This window comes from Lacerta agilis, chromosome 7 (genome assembly GCF_009819535.1).
Source record: "Lacerta agilis isolate rLacAgi1 chromosome 7, rLacAgi1.pri, whole genome shotgun sequence".
NCBI classification, from domain to species: Eukaryota; Metazoa; Chordata; class Lepidosauria; order Squamata; family Lacertidae; genus Lacerta; species Lacerta agilis.
The window spans coordinates 62958908-62981946 of NC_046318.1; the positions used below are offsets into that span (position 1 = coordinate 62958908).

Consider the following 23039-nt stretch of genomic DNA (forward strand, 5'->3'; position numbering starts at 1 on the left):
CACTCCTACTTACTATCCCAGGATGCCCACCTGCAGCCACATTGTTCTTTCTTTTATCAGATCAAAATGATCTGATAACGACAAAAGTTGCCAGATTCATCGAGGGTGCAATGAGACTAAGAGCCACTATCAGAACGATAATCATAGATATATGTTTTTTTTAACCCATTGTTGTTTTTATTTGTATATTGCATGTCTTTTTGTTGCTATGGCTGTTGGCTATGCGAATAAAGCTTTTATCCTATCCTATCCTATATTTAAGAATGGAAATATTTTGTGAAAAATATCATGGTTGTGTTAAAACGTATGCAGGATTTGAAGTATAGCAACAGATGAGAATTGTAGTTTAGTCATTTATAATTAACTTACATAATGGGTAAAATAAAAGTAAAGTAGCAGCTTTAAAAGGTAAGAAAAGAACACCATGGAAGGACGGATGGGAAGTCAATGGAGATGAGGGGTTTGTTCTGATGGTCGTTTATAAGAATTTGTAAAATTTGAAAAGTTAATTTTAAAAAAATGTTTTAAGAGGGGGAAGCATGGACACTGCACTTTTTGCTTTCATCGAGATAGCAACATCGAGATTGAACATTAAGCCGTGTGTCCAAATGCTTTTGCTGTTTGTTCCTAGGGTTGGGTTTTGAAGGGAGGTGGTTGGGTTGAAGAGGGGATGCTTAGCTCTGGAATCCAGTCCCTCCCCAACCTCGGTCCTGGCATCTCTTTTTTCTGACTCACTGCAGGAGGCATTTATTCCGTGGTATTTTATTTTTAATTGGGACTTGCAAAATATGCCCCCCCCTTTGTCCCACTGGTAGGCAAAGGAGATCAGTCTAGTCTGTGTCAGTTGCTTGGCTTTTGACAACTGCTGCTAGCAACAGTTGTTCTTTTTTAATTTCGATTAGCACGTCCCTAGTATCGCAGGGAGCCAAATATAAACGTAGCAAAAGACGCAGGATTATTTGGGTGGTGCTAGAGGGAAGGCAGCTTCTGGGGCCCACAGCTCCCCCTTCTGTAAGAGCAACTAGCTGTCACGCACATCGCCCCAATCACATTGGATCATTTGTGCAGCACATCTGGGGACTCTGGATTCAGCTGAACAGTATGGAGAGCAACATATCCTTAACAGGTCAGGCTGAAATGTTAGAGACCCTTTCCCTGTTGCATTCCACCAGTGCAGGGATCAGAAGATAGGGAGCTGCCTTCTTCTGAGTCAGGCCCCTGATCTATCTAGCTCATATTGCCTAGCCCAGCTGACTGCAGCTCTCCAGCGTTTCAGTGGGAAAACGTTCACATGCCTAGCTGGAACTGCTGGAGTTTGAACCTGGGACTTTCTGCGTACAAGCAATTCCTCTACAGCTGAGCTATGATCCTTGCCTAGGTGGGGAACCTTTCTCAGTCTGAGCGAAGCATTTCTTTCTGGGACCAAGTACCAGTGGTCAGTAGGGTGCAAGGCAAAAGTGGCCAGAGCCACAGATGCAACTCTTACCAGTCACACACAAAAGTTGGATGTAGCTTAGTGGTAGAGCACACATTTCACATTTATGAGTTTCTGGGTTCAATCCCCAGGTGTTTATGGCAGCTGGGATAGCTCAGTTGGAAGAGCACGAAACTCTTAATCTCAGGGTCATGAGTTCGAGTCCTACATATGGGCAAAAGATGGGGTTGGGCTAGATGACCCTTATGGTCCCTTCCAACTCTACAGTTCTGTGATTCAATGTGCACACCAGTCCATCCTGCATCAGAGTGAGCAAGAGGCCTTATCACAGTGCAAAGGCCCATTCCAGGGAAAGCACCTGGGGGCAGTGTTGAGCAAGGCTGGTGAGAGGTGTGGCCTGAAAAGTGGGTATGGTCACAAGGGCCAGATAAAAAGCCCTGGAGGGCCACATTTCAGCCAAAAGCCCCTCAACCCTGCACCAGGTTGGGGGGGGCACATAGAAAAGTAACCAGCCAGTGGCTAAAGACCCACATCTTTGTAATGTTAGAATAGTCAAGTAAGGGAAACAGGACCTTTTCTGGAATTCAGGTTGTATATGCTAGAGAAGGACAGCAGGTTGACATGTTCCTTATGCTCTGAAGTCCTTCAGGCTGTTTAACCCAGACACAGGATTCCAGCTCACTGAAAGAGTTCAGATGGGACAGATAAAACTTAGCAAGCTATACTCAGAGAAAGACAATGCACACTTTCCCACATTTTTGGCACTAGCTTATATCCCCATTTGGAAGACACAAGCAAGCTTTTACACATTAAAATTGCTGTGTTTCAGGACACCAGTTACTACCAGTAATGAATATGTAGTGCATGCTTGGTCAGTGTTTAGGTAGCCAAAGGTAAGCAACCTTTATCTTTCAACAAATATCTTTATATATGTATGGTGTGTGTATATATGCTGTGTGTGTAAACAGTTCAACTGAATCGCAAGCTTTTTAAGCGACCGGCCAAGTCATTTTCGCTGGCTCCACAGTTGAAGGAACTCTCCTACAAACAAGCTCTGGTTGACAAATCGCTGTTGTGTTTACTTTGAATAAGGCCCAGCTACATCTAGTTCCTTACTAGCAAGCTGTTTCTGCAGCTCTGAGTCAAAGACTGACATCAGACTTGTATTCAAAGTGATAATAAATATAACATGGCAAAATGATATAAATCCATAACTGCACACTTCTGAATGTTTGTTCAGTAACTTAGTCCTTCCAAAAAAGATCTGTGTTGACTTAAGAAAACTTGCACTGGAGAATTATTGTAGATATATGCAAGAAACATAAGCCATCTATCAATAAATGAGTCCAGTTGTGTTTGTTCACCAAATACCCAAACTTGTTCATGTAATTTGTCCATCAAGGATACCTCTCATACCCCTTGGGTATTCCTTGGGTATCACTGAGCACAAATGGGTATCATTATTCCAATTTTGTATACTTTAATTGAACAGCTAGTTGATTTGGTGCCCATCAGACATTTGGGGTTCGATCAAAAGAATCCTTTGACTGGCACTGCACATCCAAGGATACTTTGGGCTTATCTTGCTCAAAAATACTCCACCTTATCAATTCGTTTGGACATTCAGAAGGAGACTGTGGTTCAAAGGTACAAAAGCAAAGATTCCATAGAGCGCAGCCAACCTTTAGATACACTTAGAATATGTTTTTGGAGAATCCCAGCCAGTGGATTTTTGGTCCAAATGCCAAGTGGTTTCTTTGAGAAAGAAGACATTGTGACCAACATGCATTACCTGCCAAGCCAAAGGAACATCTCCTTCCATGTATTTCCTCCCATCCATGTGCATTAAGATCATCGGAGCCAACTCGCCTGCAAGTTCCTCTGCCATCCAAAGTGTGGTGGGTGATCACTCCAGTTTTAGAACCAGTGGGGTTGACAGACCTCTTTCCAGATTAGCCTTCTGGCAGCAGATGAAACCCCTTTTATTAAGAGCTTTAAATTAAATTACATTTTAGCTGGAGTCCTTGTCCTCATTATTTATTTTTATTTTGCAGGTGGCATTTTATTGCATTCTGCTCAGAGAGCCTGGCTGTGGAGCAGGACATAAATTTAATAAATATAAATACCCACTAGAGGGAATTTCTGGCACAAGTCACCTACAGTTCGGAGAAAACAGATTATGTTCTGCTCACGTCCTGGTATTTCCCAGTGGGAAATCTTGTCCTTCCTCACATTTTGCAAACCCATTCGCTCACCCTGCCTATTTGGCAACGAGAGCAGTACAGTGTTAAAGTAGAAACCAGAAGTGCACAGCATTGACCATAAGGTATGGCTCCTGATTTGGTGATTGTAGAAAACAGACTGCCTTAGTCCAATCTGTGTCAGAGGCTGTCTGATTTTGCTCAGGGTCCAAGTCTGCTTGGGGGTAAAACAGGGCTCCATTTCTTCCTCCACCTACCCCCCTTCACCATTGGGAAATCACAAAACCAATAACCCCCCCCCCCTTCGGCAGAAATGGATGAAATTTGCAACCATAGTAGCCCCTTGTAATCTTCCAAATGACAGGCAAATAAGGACAGTGTGATGGAAATTTTTTACATTTTGCGAGTTGGAAAATTTTACATTTTGATTATTATTATTTTTAAAGGAAACATCTATAACTTTTCAATTTTTTGTCAGCAGGTATGGTAGACACTCCTGAAGGCACATGTCCTGCCAAATTTCAGAAGGAAAGATGTAGCAGTGTTCTTGCAAGGACAGATTTTACTGATTGGGGATATGTAATAAAGGGATCGCTTAATTTACTTTTGTATTTTGTGGACAATTGGTCTGCAAATAGCATAAATAAGAGAGGTAAGAAGCCTGACAGATTGCAGGCAAATAGGTCTTGTGATTATTGTGCTAGGGACCTGTTAAAGTTGATGGGGAGGTAGAAGTGAAAGGGTGTTGGTTTTCTCCCTTGATTTTTGTTTGAGGGCACTGATCCAATGGCATTAGGGTGGTGCCCCAGAAAGTCCTCCTTGCAGGACAGTAGGGAAGTGTTTTGATTTGAGGAGCAGGTTGGTGTGGGTCTGGAAAATTCATGGGCACATATTGAATGCACGTAAATGCGGGGGGTTGCCTGTACCTAAAAATCACTTGCTGGGACACACTAAGGTGTGTGTGAAAAAGTTACAGGAGAGAGAGAGAGAGAGAGAGAGAGAGAGAGAGAGAGAGAGAGAGAGAGAGAGAGAGAGAGAGAGAAAGAAAGAAAGAAAGAAAGAATTGAATAATATAAGACAGACTATGGCTGAATGAAATCACTTTAGACAGACGAAATAAAGACTACACTGAACTTAAAGCGAACTCTTCAGACCAGAACTATTCTAAGGGGAAAGGGGCACATGACTCAAAAACAACAGCAAGATTAAATCAAAGGAATAAATTTAAAAGTACTGAAGGTTTTGAAAGGAAAGAGCGGGTGAAGGGAGGGAGGGAGGGAGGGAGTGGGGGTGGTTTGGACTTAAGAAAGATGACAGCCTTGCTCCAAACGCTCCATCTCAAGAACTCTTTTAACCATGTTCCTACCCACTAAGAAGAGAACTTGCAAAAGAGCAGAGGAAGCCCCACAAAGTGTTTTATTTGGGAGGGGAGCAGTATCCCTGTCACATAGCCTAGTCTGAATACTAAGAGGAAAGGCTGCCTCATGGATTTGGTGTACGCGCAAAATGGAATGTGACCCGCACAAAGGAAGGGCCACTTTGAGCCACAACAATTGCGCCAAAAATGCACCACGTGACTCTGTTTCCCCCCCCCCCCCAATCCCACTGCAGACATACAGATATATTTAGGGCTGGGCACTTGCTAGCAAAGGGACCCAAGACAAGACTCAACTTGTTTAGAAATCTAAATGACTAACACAGACCAGGCATCTCTTGGTCAGCTTCTTTGACAGCTATCCTGCCAGTCTGGCTTACAGCGTTTTTGAAAGCGGGGGTGGGGGATGGTGGGTGGGGCTAACATTGTCTGTGGCATAAACCTGAATCAGACATTGTTTACTAGCAGCTTATGGAACAGGTGAGTTTATGGATCCAAAAATGCAGGACAATTTGCCTTTACTCACCTGGTGAACAGATAGATCTCAGTCAAAGGCCCAGCTATTCCAGCATACTGCTTCCCACAGAGGTCAACCAGATGCTCATGGGAACCCCACAAACAGGACAAGGGGGACATTTCCCTCTCCTGCTGCTTTTCTGCAGTGACTGGTATTCCGAATCATTGGTACCCTTATTCCTTATTATTATTTTAGATGCCTTATATACTGCCTTTTGCACAACTCTCTCTCTCTCTCTCTATGCACACACACACTTTAAAATAAACACAATCTTTTCAAAACACATGGCAACAGATACTGAAAAACAATTACTAATATCAGCAGCAATGAGCTCTCCCCTCCAAACACCCACCCCTAAAAATTATATTCTAAATAGTCAGCTAAGATATATAGGGAGATGGGGCCAGATGTCCCTCAAACGTTTCACAAATGAGGAGCCAACACTGAAAATACTTTGTCTAATCCCATGCTTAAACTAAATTGGTGGCCATCGCTGTAGGACCTGAGTCAATGGAGTCAAGATACAAGTCACAGCAGGTTCTTTTTGCATTCTTATAGCACCCTTGACAAGATCTATCACAAAACAACTCTGCAAAATGAAAGTATTGCACCCCCAAAAAAACCCCTCTACACTGTGCCCCCTAAGAGCTCATCTGATACTATCCACAAAATTAATCTTCTACACCAAGGAAAACCAATATGGTGCTTTCCAGGTGTTTTGGGCTCCAACTCATTGCTGTCAACTTTTTCCTTTTTTTAAGGGAAATTCCCTTATTCCGAATAGGATTCCTCGCAAGAAAAAGAGAAAGTTGACAGCCATGCTCCAAATCCCAGAGCCCCTGATCATTGATGCTGGCTGGGGCTGATGGGAGTCATGGTCCACAACATCTGGAGGTCCTCGTTCTGTGCTGCCTTTAATATATACAGTGGTGCCTCTGGTTACGTACTTAATTCGTCCCAGAGGTCCGTTCTTAACCTGAAACCGTTCTTAACCTGAAGCACCACTTTAGCTAATGGGGCCTCCCGCTGCCGCAGCACCGCTGCTGCCCAATTTCTGTTCTCATCCCGAAGCAAAGTTCTTAACCCAATGTACTATTTCTGGGTTAGCAGAGTCTGTAACCTGAAGCGTCTGTAACCCGAGGTACCACTGTAGTACCCATATAGGGAAAGATTGTGGGCACAAGGAGAAGGGGACGACAGAGGACAAGATGGCTGGACAGTGTTCTTGAAGCTACTAACTGTTGTGATATCAGTACAAGCCGAGCTGCGAAGAGCCCCGTCAGCGAGGTCACCTGACCAAGAGTCATGTTTCACGTGTGGGAATCACGGCAGCTATACCAGCTCCAACTGGAGTTGGAACTGTTTATCTTCAGAGTCTCCAGCTATCTATTAGCAACGTCTTATATGTGCCAGAAATTGCCTACAACCTTCTAAGTGTACCACAGCTTACCGAGAAGGACTGCGAGCTCAGAATACGCAAAAGACTGTGCACAATCTCCAAAGATGGACAAGATATTTTTACAGCTCAGAAGAACAAAGATGGACTATTCTTACTGTCTTTTGATTCTACTGACTGTAGTTTTGATGTTGTTGACTCTTATTTTGCAGATGCTGCTAAGTCCAAGGAGACTACCAAACAGCCACGCAGAGAAAAGGTCACAAGATGTTTCCAGCAGGTTTCTGCTGATGTAATAGGACTTCTGCCAAAATCTAGAGGCGGAGCTACCTGTTATTTATTGCTGACTGATCATTTCTCTAAATTTTCCTGGATTTATACTATGAAAAGTCCGCAGCAAGTCTTGGCCAAGTTCACTGAATTTTGTGCTAAGATAGATTTCATGCATGATGGCAAAATTGAATGTTTGTATACTAATCAATTACCAGTGTTTGATTCACAGGAGTTCAAGGAGTTCCTAAGTCAACATTGCATTCGGCACAAAGTTGCTGTAAGCCAATCATCGTGGAACAAAGATTTGTGTGTTAAAATTAACACAGAATTACGTGAGGGTATGCAGGCGCAATTGCTAAGTGCAAAGCTGTCTGAACAGAATTGGGCTGAAAGCCTATCTGCCTTCACATATGCTTGGGTCAGAAGTGTTCCAAAAGGAATGGAATGCTCACCTTATGAGATACTGTTTCACAGAAAACCTTCTGTTAAGCATCTTAAGGTTTTTGGTTCTCAGATGTGGGTGGAATCACTTGAAGGTACAACCATCCAAGGCATTTTCATGGGCTATGAGAAAGGTCAATACAGAGTTCTATTGCCTTCCTCAAACACAGTAATTCTTACTCAGGAGGTAGAACCTACTGTAAAGCCGGAGACACAGGTTCTCCAAAGCTTTCCCATTGATGTCAATACATATGAGGATTCTGACACCAGCAGTAGCAGTGCAAGCTCAACCACGGCTAGTTCCGACACAGGTGAAACTGTCATTGAGAGAGGAACACATGCTAGTTCCAGGCCATCAGATGAAGATGATGTGCTAGGATCTTTAGAGCCACTGTTTACAATTGGTAAAGTTTCTCCAAAAAGTCCTGTTCAGGAGAAACTCAGCAAAGAAGATCTACATCTTATACGTAGATCTGAGAGAGTAACCAAGGGTCAGGTGCCCAAACGCTACTCCAAAGAGTTTGCAATCTCAGCTGTTGCAAATGTAGCTGTAGTTTGCACTCAAGACAGAGACACTCAGGCTCACTTCACAGATGTGAAAAAGCCACTACAACAGGTTGCAAAGTTCAACACTGTTCCTTCCAACACACACAGAGCAAATGCTCTGGTCCCCTGGAGAGTTGGTTATCAAAGGCTCAAACTGGTAGAACCAGTCTCAGAGAGTTCCAAGGATGGAACAAAGACAACAGATTCATACTGTGTATATGATAACTGTTTGTTTACTTCTTTTAATGATGCCTTAATTTTCGCTGCTCTTTCGACTTCCGGCGGCGACGCCATCGCCGGGTGGTCGAAGGCTGCCTCGGTCTCGAGGCGCCTTGTCCATCCCGGGGGTCAGGAGCCGCGCTACCGCAGCGCGCGGCTCCGTTTGGGGTGCGGGAAGAGCGTCCCGCACCCTGGGCTCCCCGGCTGTGCCCGCGGAGGCTCCGAACCCTTCCCCTGCCCCCCCTGTAAAGGGGGAGTGGGGGTGAAGGGACAACCGGAGCCGGGCTTCAGGGGACATGCCCCAACCGGGATGCAAATGCGGCGACAAAGCCCGCGGTGAGCGTCCAAGTTCTACCTGCGAAGAATGGAGCTAAAAACCCGGTGGTCGTGAGTAAAGATTTGGATTAAAAATCGCGTTTTTGGAACGATCCGGGGGGAAGGGGAAAGGTAGCCTGCCTCCCTCCCTTCGAGCCGAAGAATGTAACCAAATGAGGGTTTACTGCTACAGAACTGGTTTCAATGTAGCTAAAATTGACACATGAGACTGGCAAACTCTTTTTTCGGGCAGTTAATTAGAGGAAAATATCTCCATTTAAAGTTGCGGTGTTTGCGCTTCAGCACAGAAAAATGGCGTTGAACAAAGAGGAGAGCAGAAATACAACACCCACTTCCTCCTCCTCTGCCAGTATGCTGAGTTTTGTCCTTGAACTGGTATTGAACTCTGGACTAACAGATGAACAGAGACTCATTGCCTTGAAGGTGGAACTTGTTTATAGAAAAGTCAAAGTCTTGTGTGGGGATCTGAAAGGGAACCAATTGCCCACAGAGGAGGCTTTTAAAACTTTTGACACTTATGAAGAATGTCTTGCTAATGAGCTGAGAGAGTGGATGGAAAGATGGAGAGAACTGAGTGAGCAACTTCGGAGAAGAAATTCGCTTTTTGGGGGTGGCAGCCCCAAGGCGACGTTAAGATTTGTTATATCCAGTCCCCGGGGTGTGAGCTCGGGGGCCAGGGACAGAGAATTAAGGTATTTACAAGAAGAAAAGGAACGTTACAAAGAACCGAAGAAGCAGGGAGATGATGAGATGGACACCTCTGAACTCGTGGCAAGAAGAGACATGGACTGTGCCTGGATCTGTGGACGTTGGGAGAGAGAAGTTACACGGATGTTCAGTGCCGATGCCACCAGGAGAAGAATAATGGACAGAGGGGGTGTGGGGTGAAGTCTTAAACAAAATTTAAAGTAGTCTAACACGGCAAATCGAAAGTGGAGGGTGAATACTGTCAACAATACTCTGTTATATTTTTGTTTGTATATGAAAGGAGATATTTCAAGTTTTTATGTTATTAGCAGTAATCTTAAGGATAGAAGAATTAGATTTGATGCGAGGAGCAAGATTAAGACTTAGATTAAGTTAAGAAATTGATAAGATTGAATTAAGAAGAACTAGGATGAGGTATTATTATGGTGATGTATTTACTAGTAAGGTGTTGAAAAGATAATTTGATGTAATTAATTTTTTTTATTTTTTTTTCTTTCAGAAGAAATGGTTATAAAATAGATTAAGGATATAAAATCGAAGGTGAAAAGGCAGGGGAAGTCAATGGTCAAGATATGGAAAAAGAAATTTTTCTTTTTAGAAAGATACTATAAGAATCTTGACACTGTTTGTATTTGTCATATTTGTTTTGTATTTGTGGGTGTGGGTGAGGGTATATGTTGTTTGGAAAAATGCCAATAAATTCTTATAAAAAAAAAAAAATTTTCGCTGCTCTTTCATTGTCTAATATCGGGGGAGGATGTTGTGATATCAGTACAAGCCGAGCTGCGAAGAGCCTCGTCAGCGAGGTCACCTGACCAAGAGTCATGTTTCATGTGTGGGAATCACGGCAGCTATACCAGCTCCCACACAAGTGATGTCATTGTAATTTACTGTTGTATTCCTTACTTTCAGTCCTGCGTCAGGAGATGCTGGACGCTTTAATAGACAGTTCTGAAATAATGAGCTGGCTACGCAGAGACATTCTGCTCTTTATCTACAATAAAGTAGGTTTTAGCCAAAAGGCTTGTGTGTGTTGTTTTCAAGCTGGGAACAACCGCATATTACAAACGTGCTCCTGGACTCCAGAAGCCAGAGGGCACGGAAACTTCGTCCGCCTTGGGGGTCAGTCTCTCAGTCTGCCCCCGCGGGAAGTTTTCATAACACTAACATGAGTTTGACCAAACTGCAGGAGGCAGTAGAAGACCGGAGCGTCTGGTGTGCTCTGGTCCATGGGGTCACAAAGAGTCGGACACGACTAAACGACTAAACAACAACAACAACCCATATAGAAGCATATGACTACGGTTGAACAATGGACCAATTGAAGCAACCTTTAAAGGGAAAAAATGCAATTAAAACAACCCCAAATTTAGTTGTAGAAGTACATTTTGATCCTGCAGGAATAGCTAAAGCAAAAGTTTTGCAAATCAAGCCCTTTCCAGTTTGTTGTTGTAAAATAACCTCTGGCGAAGATAAAACCCAAAATGTGTTTGGCTGTGCTCATTGGATCAAGTGGCCATCTAAAATTAAAACTGGGGACAGTCTGATCTGCACAACTTTTGCTTTCAGCGCTTAGCAGTCCTAAAATGATCAAGTTTACTTCTGCAGACAAATCTGGGACTTTTTGATTTGCAAAATATTAGTTACAGCTTGCATATATCCAAAGACAAAAACTGAAATGTGTTTGGCAGTTTTCATTGAATAAAGTGGCCAATTAAGATTAAAAATGAGGACTGTTTGATCTCCCTGACTTGCTTTGGTGGTTAAGCAATCCTTATACAACCACATTTCCTTCTACAGACAAATATGGAACTGTTTTATTGCAAATTATGGCTTTACAGCTCATTTATATCTGGAGAAATGTCTTTCATTAACATGATAGGTTTTATTCCATAATTTCTACTGCATGTTTTATATGGAGACTGTATTAAAGAGAGTGGTTTAGATGAATGTTGTGTGTACTCCCAGATCAACCCCTATTGATGGTAGGCTTTATGAAATCACATTCATATCAATGGAACAGGGTACATTTTTGTGCTTATCTGCAAAGCTGGGATGTGTTAATAATGTAATATTATTAAATAATTTCTGAGTAGACGTGTAGGATTGTGCCAGCTGTTAATGGCTGCTTACACACCTACATTTAAAGCACATGACTTCCCCTAAAGGATCTTGGTAACTGTAGTTTACACCCATAGAACTACAGTTCCCAGCTTCTTTAGACTACAGTGCCACAGCACTGGAGCATTGGAAAGAGGAAGCGCACAGCCTAGAATTAAATAAATATGTGGGAAGAGATAAAAACAAGTTCGTAGGAATTAGGGGGTTGGACTAAATGACCCTTGGTGTCCCTTCCAACTCTACAATTCTATGATTCTATGAATTTACTTATTGGAAACTTTCTGAATTCACACTTCTCCAACTTTTGCAATGCAGATCTTCAGCCAGAGTGTGATGAGGTGTTCATATGATTGCATATATTCTTGGAAGTACCATGAAACGTGCATTATATTATTGAAGATTATTTTTGCAAAAAATGTGTACTTTAGGGAAAATTGCACTAATATGCCACAAGAACTAAAAAAACAAAAACCCAAACCCTGATATGGAAATGTGGAGAACTGAACATTTAAGATCAGGGGTAGGGAAATGAGAAACTGAAATTGAAATATTAGCCCATTCCTAGACTCAACAGGTTTAAATAGAAGAGTTTTCAGCTCCATGCGAAGTTGTGTGGGTTTGGCAGCTGGTGGCGTTCTGCTTGGCCATTAGATAAGACAGCTATTTTGTGCTCTTTTGTAGACTAGTATTTGCCCAGGGCTGACCTGCATTTGACCTGCTGAGCGAACAGTGCTTTTCGCCAACCATCAGAATGTTCTCCAAATACCTGCTGGCTGCCTTGAGACAAAAGCCAAGCCGCGTTTTTGCATGGTGGGATGAAAAAGAGAATGTGGCTCATCTTTGTTAAAAGGCTCTCCTCACAGCCCGGTGCATTTCATGAGAGGAGGAGGCGGGTAAGGTAAGAAGACTGCACCTGTCATGGAAGAGTGCGGTAAGCAAACAACATTCTCCTGCGGTGTTCAATAGAATTACTCAGGTTCCTTGCATGACCCTCTTACTCAGCTCCCCAACGCTAGCTGCCTGACAGATCTTGCAAGGCTAAAAGATCAAGCTGGAAAATGCCCTCTTAATATACCGAGCAGATGAGGTAGGTGACCCTTGACTCCCGCCCATTAAGTTAGCAGTTTGAGCTTTCGCTTTTTAATCTGGACACTTCCTCAGTAGCTTTACGTGGTTCGTACATTCATTGTACGTGCAGAAAATTCACTTGAAACACTTCCTTGCTCCACACAGTCCAAAAATGCTCAACATCCATGAGGTTCTTCTGTGACCTGCCCAAGGACACCACACATGGTTCCCCCCTAGTCTCCGAAGACCATGAGAATACCAGTTGAGATGCTCTTTTATTAATACTATTTTCTTGGAATTGTTAAATTGGCTGAAGGAAAGAAAGCTGCTACCAGGTCATGGACTCAGCTTGACAACAGGATGAAGCAAGATCTGATTCTCCCATTGGTCAAATGAGCCAGAAGCAGGTGACATGGTCATGAAGGGGCTGGAGGCACCTGATACAACCTGATACCAGATCAGGCATGCAGGAACCAGGCGTCAGAGGCAGGACACATGGCTATGGGCAGACTGAAGGTCAGGTGCTGGATCAAGAAGACGGACAAGGGAAGCATCTGCTTTGCTAGCTTACTTGTAGGGAAAAGTTTTATTTCAGGAGTGGAGAACTGGATGCAGCTGGAGTGTCAGATCCTGAACTGGCTTGGTGTCCAAGGACCATTCTGACATTTAGTTGTGGTCTAAACCACTGAGCCTCTTGGGCTTGCCGATCGGAAAGTCGGTGGTTCAAATCCCCACAACGGGGTGAGCTCCCATTGTTCTGTCCCAGCTCCTGCAAACCTAGCAGTTCAAAAGCGCACCAGTGCAAGTAGATAAATAGGTACCGCTGTGGTGGGAAGGTAAAGGTTTCCATGCCATCACGGTGTTCCGTTGCACTAGAAGTGGTTTAGTCCTGCTGGCCACATGACCCGGAAAGCTGTCTGTGGACAAACACCGGCTCCCTCGGCCTGAAAACGAGATGAATGCCACACCCCATAGTTGCCTTTGACTGGATTTAACCATCCAGGGGTCCTTTACCTTTTACCTTGACATTTTAGTTGCCTATGAATAACCTGATTTTCATACAGCATCAGATGATTCAAACATAAAGCTGCAGCTCAGAACGGAGCAATGGAGAAATTTCTGGGACAACAGTGGGATATCAGCTCCGCCCAAGGCATGATGGAGAACGGCAACAACCAGGAAAAGAGAGACAAAACATTTTACAAGGACAGGAAGAAACACCACGAACAGAATAATTGCCATACACAGGAAGTACAAGAATATAGTCTAAGTGCCTCACCTGTAGTTCTATAAATAATTTAATGTGTCAACATGAATGGAAGTTATTGATATTGCAGTCGTTGTATAATGGAATATTATTATGATTGGAATGTAATTGAAATTAATAAGATTTTGGAACGCAGAAATGAAGAAAATCATCAAACCATCAATTCTGGCATGCAGGGGGCCACCTAAAATTATATAATTCGGTATTTGAATGATCGGTATAAGTAATTGTATTATAATTCGGCATTGTTATAATGAGGTTATTATTGGATTGTAATTGTAAATTAATTTTAAAAAATTATCAAACATAAAGCTGCTGCAGCAGGAGTGTGCACGGACTAAGATTGTTTGCTCTCTGGTGGTAAAAGGCAGCAGCATGCTGCTTTTTAAAGGCTGGACAGAGGCTTATCTCAGATCCTAGCACTGTGGAGAGAGAGGTACTGCCTGCTATTTGACAGCAGGCAGAGGCTTAGCTCCAATATCAGCACTGTGCTGCTAAGTGCTAAAATCAGAGATTAGAGATCGCTTATCTTAATGCTTAGACTGGAGATAACAGCTCTCTACACTTGATGTCATATGACAAAATATGACTGTCAAGAGGGCGTGGTTGGCCCAAAATGGTCTGGTGGGCCTAATTAAGGTCCAAAAAGTCCCCGCCAATATTGGGTCTAGTGCTCTGTCTCCTAACTTGGTGTCCTCCATATGTTGTTGAAATACAACTGCCATCGGTCCCGGTCAACACAGCCAATGGCCAGGAATGAGAGAATTTGCAGTCAAACAACTTCTGGAAGGCACCAGGATGGGAAAGGCTGGGTCTAGGCAATGTAATTTCATTTATTATTATTATTTGATTTATTTATTAAATTTGTATAGTGCCTTTCATCTGAAGAGCTCAGGGTGGTTCACAGCATAAAAATACAAAATACAGATACAAAAATAAAATTAAATAAAACCCCCACCACAAAATACAATAGAAAAACAAGAGTCAAAACAAACCAATAGCACCCACACACAAGCACATCTAAAAGGCTGTAGAGTATTAATCAGCCTGTTTGAAGAGGAGTGTTTTTGCCTGGCTCCTAAAGATGTATAATGAAGGCGCCAAGTGAGCCCCTCTGAGAAGAGCATTTCACAAATGGGAAGCCACTGTAGAAAAGGCCTGTTCTCTTTTTCCCACCCCCTGGACCTCTAGTGGGGGAGGCACATGAAGAAGGGCCTCAGAGGATGATCACAGGATCCGGCTCGTTTCATATGGTAAGTGAAGTTAGCTAGATAGACCAATGGTCTGATTTAGCATAAAGCAGCTCCCAACGTCCCTGTTTGATGGCCCACAAGCCCTCCTCTACCATGTCCAAACAAGCAACCAAAATTAAGCCCCCTGCAAAGATGAGGGGCTTTTGGTGTTTTGTCTAATAGTGTCCCTCTGATGAGAAACTTTAGACCTCTTTATGGAATTGCAAGGTGTGAGCCGGGAAGGTAAAATGCTCATAAAGGGCAACGTCGAGGCAGGGGAAAGTGTGTTAGCATGAGCTGAAGATACATGTTTGCACAATCAAGTATGCGTTTTTTGTTTTTTGTTTTAAAGAGAGATTGAAAGTCCTGACAAAGGTTCAATGCAAAGCCTAGGATGGAAGGAACTGCATAATATTTGCCCAGACTGTTTTGATTGGTAGTCGGATAATATGGGAAAGAACCTGTGCTCACTTGTTCTGCAGACTCTGGAGTAAGAGTTGTCTATTTAGCTTTTTAGCACGCCACTCTGACGCTGAGCAATAAACACTGCGCCAGGAGTGAGGAGCCTGTAGCCGTCCAGATGTTGTTGGACTACAGATGCCATTAGCCCTGGCCAGCATGGATGAAGGGCTGGGATGAAGGGCATTGTAGTCCAGCAACATCTGGAGGGCCACAAGTTCCTTCACTATATTGATGTGGAGATTGGTACTTACGTGTATTCTGCCACTGTTGCATGCTAATATTTATTTGGGCTCTCTGCACATTGTATGAATCTCTTTGCAAGGCTTTTTGCTCATGACATTTCCCAAACATCGTCAGTTTTGTTATGAAAGGATGTGGAGCAATAAGACCACTGGCTTCTAAATGGTTTTCACAGCAGAATAAGGCCTGACCCCTGAATTCCAAGTGACAAGTGAAATGTACTAATGACACATTTTAAGAGTTCTATTGCAACAGATCTATCATTCCACAAATTGTAGGTTATAAGTAAACACATGTAATCTTTCAAAAACTACAATCTCTAAACAAAGTCATAAATTGAGCAGGTCAATGCATACTGTGCAAAGGTGATATTGTATCTTCTGTACTGGAGGTGTGGAATAATATTATTTTAAAGACATTGTTTATAGCACACAGTAATTTATGCAAGAGAATCCTTTGGCGTCAAGTATTTCCTAATTGGAAACATTCAGTTTTATACATTGTTAGCCTTACTCAGGACAGACCCATTAAAAACCAGGGATATGAACTTAGGTTCATAAATTTCAGTGGGTCTACTCTGAGTATAGAACAATTAGATACAACTCATGGGGAATCAGAAAACTCTGGGAGCAACTCCATGAACAAGAAGCTGGTGTAAAAGAATCCAGTGTAAATTAAGACATCATAAAGTTACACCCTGTTCAGCTGTTCTGTCTAAGCCTGGCAGAGGGGAAACATGTCTTTAAAATAGTGTTCTTTGCCAGGTTGCCAGGTCATGTGACTTAGCTGAACAGGCTTAGGATCCAGTCTAAGTCCTCTCTCTCTGGTCCCACGCCTGCAGACTGCTCCCTTTTGGGGGCTCACACTGGCCTTGGCTCAGCCAACTTTGACTGAGCCCCAGCTAAGCTAGGATGGACCTACACTGGCTTATCTTCAGCTGAGCCAGAGAGCCGCTGAATCCTAAGCTGCTCGTCCCCTTGGATCTTGCCATAGGTTTTCCTCCTCGGTGCTTTGGGCTACAGTTGCATGCATGCTTATTTGGGGGACACATTAAACTCAGGACTTCTCCAGACTATCTTTCTTGCCACATTTCTAGGCACAGGGCTGAGCTTTAAAGTGCTTGCCTGCCTTCCTTCCTTCCTTCCTTCCTTCCTTCCTTCCTTCCTTCCTTCCCTCCTTCCTTGCTTTCCCTGTGAAAACCCACTCTTTACTGCTGAATTGGAATGAATGGCAATCTGCAGAAAACACGGATTGCTATTTGTTCTGGTTCTTCATTAAAAAGCGGGTTTTTCTAGGGAAAATGACAGGCAATTTTTTTTAAAAGTGCTTTGACACAGAGCTATAAAGCATGGACATGTACCTAGGAAGCGTAGAGACAAAGGTAAGTGTGGATAAGCCCTCAGTGGGGATTTCTTCTGAGTAAACATGGACAGGATTATACTGCAGTTTTCTTCCATACACCAGATCCCCTTACAACACAAGACAAATGGTAAGGCTTTTAAACACTACCTAGGAAGTTGCAGTCCTCACAAGACACTAATAGCCCATAGGTTGGAAGAATCTTGTTTTCCAGTTGTCTTCCTTCTAATAGATTGAATTAATCTCTTATAATCGACTCACATTTTAATTATTCATATTTTCAATATCTCATACTCTCTAATGCCTGCCTCCCAAAGAGGGAGGATAATCTTCAGTTAACATTTTTGCTAATGAATTCACAATCATTTCTAATTCATGCACTAACAGATACCACTAACATGGTTAAATGGATCTGTTTTCTTTTTCTTTTGGTGATTACTACTGTAATGTCACTGGGGAAGGTCTTGATAAATGGTGCTTGATTGTAAGTGTGTGTGTGTGTGTGTGTGTGTGTGTGTGAGAGAGAGAGAGAGAGAGAGAGAGAGAGAGAGAGACATAAGTTTTTAAATTGTTGCCCTGGAGTCCTTTGCCTCTCCTCCCTTCCCTTGAAGAATTAGTGGTCTTTGACATCCACTGGTGGGCGCCATATCTTTTTACACAAAATCACGTTTTTACCTGTGAAAGGTGTGCTATCTGTACAATGTAAGCACGTACAAATACTCCCATATGGCCATGGAACATTGTTTCCAAATTTCAACGGAATCGGTCAAGCGGTTACGGAGAAGATCGATCGGTCACAAACATCCACCTTTTACATTTTTTTATATATACATATATGACGGTCTTTCTGGCCCCACAGCCCAACTCCCAGCAGCTGTGAAAGAGGCTCTGCTTAACTCTCCTTGGCACAGAGGATCTGCAAGTCTAGCTAGGGTGCTATAATAATCAAAATCCTTTTGGGGGCATGGGTTAAAAGAAATGCAATGTATGTGGGTGTGCCATCTTCATGGGATTTGGGTGTGAACTTTGCATACTGTTCCTGAAAAGAACACTCCAGAGGAACAGCTGCAGATTGGCAACCGGGGGTGAGGTTCCCTTAACTTGGTTGTACAAATCAGACCATGTAAAGTGCCCACATTTCACTAAGGGACAGGGACTCTGATTTGGAAGCAGATCTGGATGCTCTTGCAGAGGGGGAAATATTTAGATTCATAAATATTAATAGTCCAGCTATTCCTCATGTTTAGGATGGCTGGGTGGGATCAGGGGATGGTGACTTTGGTGCTATTTGGGGGCAAGAATGCTCTGGGAACAAACAGAGAGGGACAGAGACTAGGTAAGTATCTGCATCTGGGGATCGGCTCCAGCATGAGTGTCACGCATATGCTCAGATGGAAATGGCCCACAGACCTCTGCATCCTCCTTCCCACCAGCTGTTGTTGTTCAGTCGTTCAGTCGTGTCCGACTCTTCATGACCCCATGGACCAGAGCACGCCAGGCACGCCTATCCTTCACTGCCTCTCGCAGTTTAGCCAAACTCATGTTAGTAGCTTCGAGAACACTGTCCAACCATCTCATCCTCTTGTGTCCCCTTCTCCTTGTGCCCTCCATCTTTCCCAACATCAGGGACTTTTCTAGGGAGTCTTCTCTTCTCATGAGGTGGCCAAAGTACTGGAGCCTCAACTTCAGGATCTGTCCTTCCAGTGAGTAAACATGGACTGACTGAAGGTAAGACAAAGATAAGTCTTACCTTTGTCTTACCTTCCCACCAGCTACACTATTAAAATGAGACTTTTGCTGAGGGCGATCCAGCTATGTTAAAATACTGAGCCAATCTACTGGTGTGCCATGCATTTTTCCACTTGTTTCATGAACACCATTTTATGATTGGTTTGATTCCCACAAGAGGCCGTGACGGACACCATCTTGGACGGCTTTGAAAGAGATTTGACAAATTCACAGAGGAGAGGGCTATCAATGGTTACAAGCTACAATGGCAGCGATGCTTTTGAATGCCAGCTGCTGGAAACCACAGGAAAGGAGAGTGGTCTTGTTCTCAAATCCTGCTTTTGGGTTTGGCTTTTTCATTCGGAACAGAAAAGGGCAACCAAAATGATCAAGGGGCTGGAGCAAGTTCTCTTATAATGGAAGATTCCAGTGTTTTGGGGCCAGGTCATATCTATACCACACATTTAAAGCATATGGCTTTCCTCAGAGAATCCTAGGAAGTGTGGCTTACACCTTACAGAGCTATAATTCCCTGGACCTTTAACAAACTACAGTTCCCAGGATTCTGTGGGGGGGGTAGACCTGTGCTTTCAATGTACTTTGTGGGTGTGACCAGAGATCTCTAAAATTATTCATGGTGTGCAGACACTTTCCCCTAATATATACACTTTTGCAAACATTGGCTGGAGCATTGCAAAATTTGGATAAATGCAAATTTCAAAAGGAATCTGAGTTTTGGTTTGCATATTGTTTTGGAAAGTGCAAAATTGATAGATATTGCATTAAATGTGTAATGGATCATTGTTTTCTTCCATCCTTCATGGAGACCTTTCCCTGGTAGGAATGTTGGTAGGAGCTGAATTTTGTTCATTGAATTTTCATATTGAAGTCTGGTTTTTAGCTGATTTTTGCTGATTTGCATTTTATGCTGTTGGAAGTGGCTTTGAGACTTTTACACTAAAAGGGACAGATAAATGCAATAACTAATAACTACAAGTCAACATCCTTCTGCCCACTAAACTTCACAGACTGATTCTAGTTTTGCTTCCCTTCCCCCTCAATTCCTGCACCTTGCCAGACTTCCAACAGGCTTAATCTGAACATCTTCCACTAGATGTAAACTGTTAATGGACACCAGCATGTCAAGATAAATATTTGGCTCTCAAAATATTACTGAAGTACACCTGGTCTAAGTAGGTTTTGCACTGATTCAGCCTGCAAGAGACATCACACAGGAAGCGTTTGACTCTCATGCTTGTCCTCTTACAGGCTTCCAGCGATTTTATGCAACAAAATGTGCCCATTTCCAAAAAAAGAAGGAAGGAGACAATAGAGTACTGTAGAGTGTAATAGAAAACAACAGCTAACATTTCATGGAATCAAGTTATTTTGGGATCTGATGCTGATAATCAATTTGGGGTGCAGTCTGGCGAGTATCCGATGCAAATGTATCCAGCATTATTTTTTTTTGCCAACTGGGAGCAGTCAAGAAATGCAGATAAGTTAAAGTGCACTATCAATGAACCATTCATGAACTCAGATAGTGCCCTGCTTGTGTACAAAGTAGACACAGGCAAACCTTTCTGCCTGTCATTCTGGATTCTTTTTTTAATTAGCAGTTGTGAATCACGCTTATATGGTGTGTCAGGTACTAAGGAGGGAGCTGTGTGCCTTTTGCAAATCAGCTTCAAGTCTACTTAAGAGGGGGGAAATCCCCTGAAATACAGGAAGGACTGGATATCATTCCATCTGCAAATAACTGAATTCCATCCAAATGATAATGTGAACCCTTCTCATAATTCAATCCATTAAAAATGGAGACATTGAAAGTCAAGCCGCTTTTGGGCTGCTATTTGAAACAGCTGCTAGAGCAGTATCTCCCCTCCATGCTTTTAAAATTAATCTAAGCTTTGTGACTTGCTGGATGATGAAGGACTGGATCGCATCCAGGGTTATGCCATGTCTGAAAAAAGGCCCCTTTAGAGGCAGACGGGGCAGTCCGTTGCATGACTACTCAGCGGTAAGCACCACTGAGTTCAATGGGACTTACTCCCTGGTAAGTCACTCAGGGATTTCAGCCTAAATTGCCTGAAGATTTGGCCCTGTGATTCTAAGCTGCAAAGAAAACCTGCTAGCAGATCAGCAGCTGGGTTCATCTTAACTTACTTCTCTCTCTTTTTGTGTTGTGCATGCTTGTTGGGTAAATACAATATTCAGAGGCACATGAGACAAAGGTAGCTAGATTTCTAGACCTCTTTTTTTAAGCTTTTTAGCATTTATTAAATTCACTCTGTAAAAAATCTGACACACATAAAACCAATGAGAGATAAGGAATGGAAAGTGACCCCACCAAAAGAAACTTTACAGTACAAATTTAAATCCATACAATTTAAATTGGCTTAATCTTGAAGTGTAATCCAATGAGACTGAAGACAAGACACTTGAGGTCCTGGACAAGGTAATAAAACACTCTAAGACCCTCTGGATCCTTGGACTGATTTACATCAATAAGAGAACCAATTTTTGATGTGGTAAAAGAGATGTGTTCATCACCAATTACAATTTCAAGCTTCTGCCGGCCAACTCTGTCAGGAAGCAGCCATAATGCATCATCTTCTTTCGTGATTTCGCTGTCGTCGATTATCCTCTTTAGCTCTTCCATCACACTTTTGTGTATGTAGGCTTCTTTTCTGATCATGACATCATTTTTATAATTGCTATTGTTTGCATATCTCAGTTTCCCGTCAGGGCGGAACTCGAACTCAAGAAACTCGTGGCCGAACTTCCCCTTGTGCCCAATGTAATAACGCAAATAGAAATCGCTCGCCATGGCTGCATATGCCCCACCGGCCCGCCGAGACACCAGCATGCAACGCGCCATTTCTAGACCTCTTAAACTGCCATAACTGGGTTAGAGAAGTTGAGCATCTAGGCATCAGTCTCATCTCAGACAGTAGGCAATACCAAATTTTTTAAAGTGAAGCCTGGAAACCACTTATATTAATGGAAGGAGCTACACTCTTTCAGTCTTTGACAATTATAGACTGGGGTGGGGGGGTGGGCCTTGTACTGGAAAACTTAAAAAAGCAATGCATGAATAAAGAAGCACAAGAAAACAAGGGCACACAAAAACAAGGGCCCGCTTTCTGGTCTGGTCCTGAGCAGGATTGCTCCTGCAAAGAAAGGTGGTGAAAAGAAGAAAGGACGACCAGCCATCAATGAGGTGGTTACTCGGGAATATACTTTAAACATTCACAAACGGATCCATGGCGTGGGCTTCAAGAAGCGGGCTCCTCGTGCTCTCAAGGAGATCCGTAAATTTGCAATGAAGGAGATGGGGACTCCTGATATACACATTGACACCCGCTTGAACAAGGCTGTCTGGGCAAAAGGAGATAGGAATGTTCCTTACCGTATCCGTGTGCGTTTATCCGGAAACGCAATGAAGATGAGGATTCGCCTAATAAATTGTATACACTGGTCATGTATGTGCCAGTTACCACATTCAAAAGCCTACAGACTGTTAATGTGGATGAAAACTAATCTTTCATTACAATAAAAAATGTTAGGACATTAAAAAGGGGGGGGAAACAAGGGCCCTTCCAGACTGATATAATAATGTGCATGCATTTTGTAACATGTTATTGACACAATACTAGTGTATTAGTGCTGGATTTATTCTACTTCAGTTTGTTCTGTGGTGCTCCCCCAACCCCACCCACCCCCATTATTGCTATCTGGAGGAGCTAAAGCAGGACAAAAAATAATCCAAACCGTTTGCAGAATAAAAAGTTACGGGATTTCATCAGGAAGTGACGAGATTTGAACTGGAGGCGTAACAAGTATTGAAAGCAGGATGAGTGTGACCACCCCAGTAGCATCATAAACACAAATAATCATTAATGCACAATAAAAAAGCATGTCTAGGGGGCCAAAATAAATAAATAAAGGTTGCTATGTACTACCCAGGCAGGGGTTTGTTCAAAGTGGAAGGCCCAGTGATTTGCTCCCTAACGTCCACAGCCAGTTGTGTGGGTATTATTCTGCAAGCTCAGAATGGGATGTTGGGAAGCACAATTCTATTATTATTATTATTATTATTATTATTATTATTA

General features: G+C 42.9%; 1 protein-coding gene and 1 pseudogene across 1 annotated transcript; one reads left to right on the top strand and one right to left on the bottom strand.

Annotated features, from left to right (window-relative positions):
- Window positions 1-21186: 21186 nt before the first annotated feature.
- On the bottom strand, window positions 21187-21796 carry LOC117049393 (protein mago nashi homolog). The gene has a single exon (XM_033154053.1). It carries the CDS (start codon window positions 21791-21793, stop codon window positions 21314-21316), a length of 480 nt encoding a protein of 159 aa, XP_033009944.1. The 5' UTR covers window positions 21794-21796; the 3' UTR covers window positions 21187-21313.
- A 273-nt stretch (window positions 21797-22069) lies between these two features.
- On the top strand, window positions 22070-22504 carry LOC117049394 (annotated as a pseudogene).
- Window positions 22505-23039: the final 535 nt, after the last annotated feature.